The sequence below is a fragment of the Engraulis encrasicolus genome, chromosome 10, assembly GCF_034702125.1.
Source record: "Engraulis encrasicolus isolate BLACKSEA-1 chromosome 10, IST_EnEncr_1.0, whole genome shotgun sequence".
Classification (NCBI taxonomy): domain Eukaryota; kingdom Metazoa; phylum Chordata; class Actinopteri; order Clupeiformes; family Engraulidae; genus Engraulis; species Engraulis encrasicolus.
The window spans coordinates 36,685,338-36,690,337 of NC_085866.1; the positions used below are offsets into that span (position 1 = coordinate 36,685,338).

General features: G+C 45.0%; 1 protein-coding gene across 1 annotated transcript in view; it reads right to left on the minus strand.

The window, feature by feature from the left end:
• cacna1fb (calcium channel, voltage-dependent, L type, alpha 1F subunit) overlaps positions 1-5,000 on the minus strand; it is a 72,516-nt gene that overhangs the window by 16,113 nt on the left and 51,403 nt on the right. Inside the window, exons 30-36 of the mRNA XM_063207612.1 lie at positions 4,614-4,772; positions 3,718-3,828; positions 3,271-3,354; positions 2,825-2,953; positions 1,775-1,840; positions 1,396-1,487; positions 855-1,014 (exon numbers count right to left, since the gene is read on the minus strand). Of these exons, the coding sequence (XP_063063682.1) occupies positions 855-1,014; positions 1,396-1,487; positions 1,775-1,840; positions 2,825-2,953; positions 3,271-3,354; positions 3,718-3,828; positions 4,614-4,772 (801 nt within the window). The remainder of the gene's footprint in view (positions 1-854; positions 1,015-1,395; positions 1,488-1,774; positions 1,841-2,824; positions 2,954-3,270; positions 3,355-3,717; positions 3,829-4,613; positions 4,773-5,000) is intronic.

The following is a 5,000-nucleotide window of genomic DNA, read 5'->3' on the forward strand; positions in this document are numbered from 1 at the left end:
GGAAGCCATTATGTAATTATGAAGTGGCTTGATTAGCCCAATCACGCGCACCCAGATAATCACAGACGGGCCGGGGGACAAACTCTTCCCAAGCAAAGCACACAGCAGCAGCAACAGCAGCAACGAACTGGCTGCGGGGGGACGGGGACAGCATGAATAGGAGCTGGCAGGGCGTGTGTGTGTGTGTGTGTGTGTGTGTGTGTGTGTGTGTGTGTGTGTGTGTGTGTGTGTGTGTGTGTGTGTGTGTGTGTGTGTGTGTGTGTGTGTGTGTGTGTGTGTGTGTGTGTGTGTGTGTGTGTTTGTGTCTGTGTGTGTTTGTGTCTGTGTGTGTGATGTGTGTTTGTGTGTGTGTGCGTGTGCGTGTGTGTGTAACGTAATTGTAAGCATACTGTATGTGTACACACCTGTGTGCTAGTATCTAAGTTTGGAATCTTTGTAGGTCTGTGTGTGTGGTAAGCACAGTTGTATGTTTAAATGCATTTCTATGTGGTTGTGTGTGTGACATTGTGTGTACATCTTTTTGTCAACTCTGTGTGTGTGTGTACTAAATGTATGTGTGCATCTTCTACCATGACAAGCAGCAGCCTCATTCTGGAGCTGTCCGAGGTGCTGAAATGTGATAAGTGTGTGTGTGTGTGTGTGTGTGTGTGTGTGTGTGTGTGTGTGTGTGTGTGTGTGTGTGTGTGTGTGTGTGTGTGTGTGTGTGTGTGTGTGTGTGTGTGTGTGTGTGTGTGTGTGTGTGTGTGTGTGTGTGTGTGTGTGTGTGTGTGTGTGTGTGTGTGTTTATGCATGTGTTTATGCATGTGTGTATGTACGCATGTGTGCATGTGTGTCTGTCTGTGCGGTGGTCTCACCAGGAAAGCGCAGAGCATGAAGAAGCTGATGAAGTAGATGATGGCGAAGTTGCTGCCGCAGGTGAACTCCTCTCCGGGCTCGTAGTCCGACTCCGGGTCACAGCGCTTACCGGGCAGACTGGCCAGCATGATCTCCTGCCACGCCTCCCCCGTCGCACACCTGCACAAATACACACACACACACACACACACGCACGCGCGCGCGCACGCACGCATACACACACACACACACACACACACACACACACGTCCATAGGCAAATGCAAAGTGCATACAAGTCACAAAACGACAAAAGCCATACTTGGAAGCACAGAAGAGCGCACGCACGCACACACACATACACAAAAAAGCACACAGCACACACTCACAACATATACTCACACAGACCAGTAAGCATAGAGTGGTGCATGTTGTAATGTTTTAAACATTGCTATTTCCCAGTCTCTCTGTAGGCCTGCCTGTCTGTCTGTCTTTCTCTCTGCTTGTCTGTTTGTGTTCATTTCAAAACCTCCATCTTAGACATTATTGATGTCCTTCCTACCTGAAGAGCAGCAGCACAGCCTGCTGAAAAGTCTGGAAGTTGTTGTTCCGATTGATCTGCGTGTGAGATTGCATGGCGATCTTCCCAAAGGTCTGTGAAAGGAGATAGCATTCGCTATAAACATAATTTCACATTCCTGCATCGTTGCATGTGCTTGCTACTGGTGTATCAATATTAGCTCTGAGCCAAGACTACCAAGAGAACATGAGGGCAGCGGACCTGCACAAGGTCGAGCTTTCAGAGAAGTTTTCATTCACACTTCCTCCTATCGCAACATCAAAACCTCAAGCAAGAAAGTATAGAAATAGCTTGGTATAGTTCAGATCGATGGGTAGCGCATATCGACATGACACCTGGCCAGAGCTGAGGGAAGACTCACCTGCATACCGATGACGGCATAGATGAAGAAGATCATGGCAATGAGCAGAGCTACGTACGGCAGGGCCTAGGGGACAAACAGAACAATAACAACTAAACACAACAGCTCTCATGTCTGGATTGACGTTCCACTTGTAGAAGCACTCTGTAAACAACTATCATATCTGTCTGAACGGGGCCCCCTTTAGGGCCGAGTTGATGTACACTCGGAGGCGTAGTGCGAAACACAATGCTTCCCCAGACACTCTTTGTGGTTTAAAGTAGGGTGTTTGGGGACTCGGGGAGATATCAGACTTCATCAGAGCAAAACAGAGCTGCCGTAATTGGGCTGTACACACAGCAGGGTTCCCCTACTCTACAGTACAGCAGGTTGCCTTGAGGAGGCTTTCTGACAGCGAGGGCTCTTCCTCTGTTTTTATTAATTCAAGAGATTTATTGCCATTGACAGAGGGCAACGGAAATACGTAAATTGTTTGACAGTGGTGTTTCCTCTCTTTTAGCATAGTGTTGACATTGACAGGAAGCAGGCAGGCCTTTTACACTTCACAGTGTGGATATTAAACAAAGTGTGTAAAATTACCTGCCAAAACACCAATATTGTAAAAACTACCAAGTACAAACTTACTACAAGACCCATTATCAAATGGCCAATGTATTCAACAGTATATTGTCTTACACTTGATTTCAGACACTGTGTCTGAGATACTTCAGCCCTGTATACAATAACTGCAGTACATTTTGTATATTTTCTCCCAGCGATATTCGTGTCTTTCATTCATGTAAAAGGACTGTACAGGTTAGTGATTCTCAAACTGTGGGCTGGGGCCCAGTGGTGGGCCCTAAAGGTGTTCCAACTAGGCCTTGAATATAGATAATGTTTGTTAAGTATGTGTTGCTGTTGACTATTTATTTGAGTTTTATTGTTTTTGGGGGTTTTTTGGCCAGAGGTGGGCCCCAAACATTTATGAACATTTCAAGTGGGTACCAAATTGGAAAAGGTTGGGAATCCCTGGCATAGGTTGTCTGCTCTGTTTCTGAAGCCCCGCCCCACCTGAAGTGATTTGACGAATGTCCAGAGCAAGGTGCGAATGCCCTCCCCCTTGCTGAGCAGCTTGACCAATCGCATGACACGGAACAGACGGAAGAAGGTGATGGACACTCGAGAGCTGTCTTCACCGCTCTGAAGGGGGAGGGGAACAGTGAGGAGGAAAGACAAGGCAGGAAGTGAATCGCTATCTCAAACCACAAGGAAAACATCCACTCTTTAGCTCTTGCTAGCTTTCTTAGCACAAATACATGGCATGGTGGCAACCTATGAAATGACCATAATGAAATAATGCTCAAAATATGTACCTACATTCGACCATGCTGAAGAGTGTCTAAGACAAACATCTGTTGCTTCTGTAGGATCTGTTTATCTGCAGCTACTAAAGGGGTGATCTGGAGATGAGCTCAGACATGGACAGGCACAGTTGTAGTAGACATGGGTATACTTACGCTGAATTCAGTGACTACGATATCCACCACACTGCCCACCACAATAAGGGCATCGAAGGAGTTCCAGGCATCCATGAAATAGTGCTGCAAGTAACAGGAAAGCGTGACGAATGAGAAACTAAGAAATTGTATGAACATTTGATTTTTTTGTTTGGAATGTTCTATTTTAGAAACTGTAATGGTGTTTTCAGACACTGTGATACTTCTTTAAGATGGATCATCATCTTGAACATATGAATAAGATGATTCATAAGATATGAATAATGATGATTATGACCTCATTTTAATGCACTCAATCACAGGATCTCAAAGAGCTACAGGTAAAGAGAAAGAAAGAAAGAAAGAAAAAAGAAAGAAAGAAAGAAAGAAAGAAAGAAAGAAAGAAAGAAAGAAAGAAAGAAAGAAAGAAATGAATGGATTAATGCATCCCTGTAGATGGAGTCTTACCCTGAGCCTGAGGGCGAGTAGCTTGATGATCATTTCCACAGTAAAGAGGCCCGTGAACACCATGTTCAGGATGTCCATGATGTGACTGAAGGTCTTAGACTGCTCATAGTGCTGGACAACAGAAAGACAGACAGACACAGACAATAATATATGCTTAAAAACAGATGTTTAAAGTGGCTAGAAAAAAACACATTAGGTGAGCAGGAGAACAGAAAAAAACGTTCAGACAAAATTCCGCATATATTCCAAATGAACATATTTGCAGCTATTACAGTATGCTGGCCCTCTGTAATCACCAGCGACACATAGGATTGGATTGACATCTATTTCTTCTGTCTGTTCTCTCAACACAGATGATTACATCAACAAGCTGAACTTCCTACAGAGCACCTGGTTCAGAGTATGGGCTGGAACAAAAATCTGAAGGGACATTTCCTTTCTTTTTTAACCCGTTAGGGCACAACGTTATAAATTTGCTGTTACCTTTTAAATAAGTATTACAGATACTTTTCGGGGTTTTATTCAGATAGAACAGTATGAGAGAGTGACAGGAAACCAATAGGAGGGAGAGACTGAGAAGGATCGGGAAATGACCTCAGGCCAGACTCAACGGCATGGCGCCCTAGCCCATTGAACCACGGCGCTCCCATGACACTCCCAGAGAGAGTTGAGAGAGAGAGGTTCCATTGGCCCATTGTTTCCGGGTTCTATTATTGCCCCCCTTAGTCAGACCTAAGGACTGTTCTATTCATTGTAGGAGCATTATGCCATGCCCCATTAGGCAGACCGGAACCTGGTCGCGTTAGGTGCCCATAGAAACCTATTATGTTGGCATATCTCTATATACTTAAAGAATCTCTGACACTCCCTTCCCAGAAGGTTCCTGAGGTCCTTACCTGTACTGCCAGGGTGACAGTGTTGAGGAGGATCAGCACGAACATGATGTACTCAAACGCTGTGGAGTTGATTATGGACCAGAACTTATACTGGAATGGATTCTTCGGGATGTACAGCTTCAGGGGCTGGGCCTTCAGTGCAAACTCCACACACTGCCTCTGTGGGTGTGGAGAAGGTGTGGAAAAGGTGTGTGTGTGTGTGCATGTGTTTATGTATGTGTGTGAGAGAGATAGAAAGATAGATAGATAGATAGATAGATAGATAGATAGAGAGAGAGAGAGAGAGAGAGAGAGAGAGAGAGAGAGAGAGAGAGAGAGAGAGAGAGAGAGAGAAAGAGATAGATAGAGAGGGAATATGTGTGTATATGGTGTGGACAGGAAGACAGG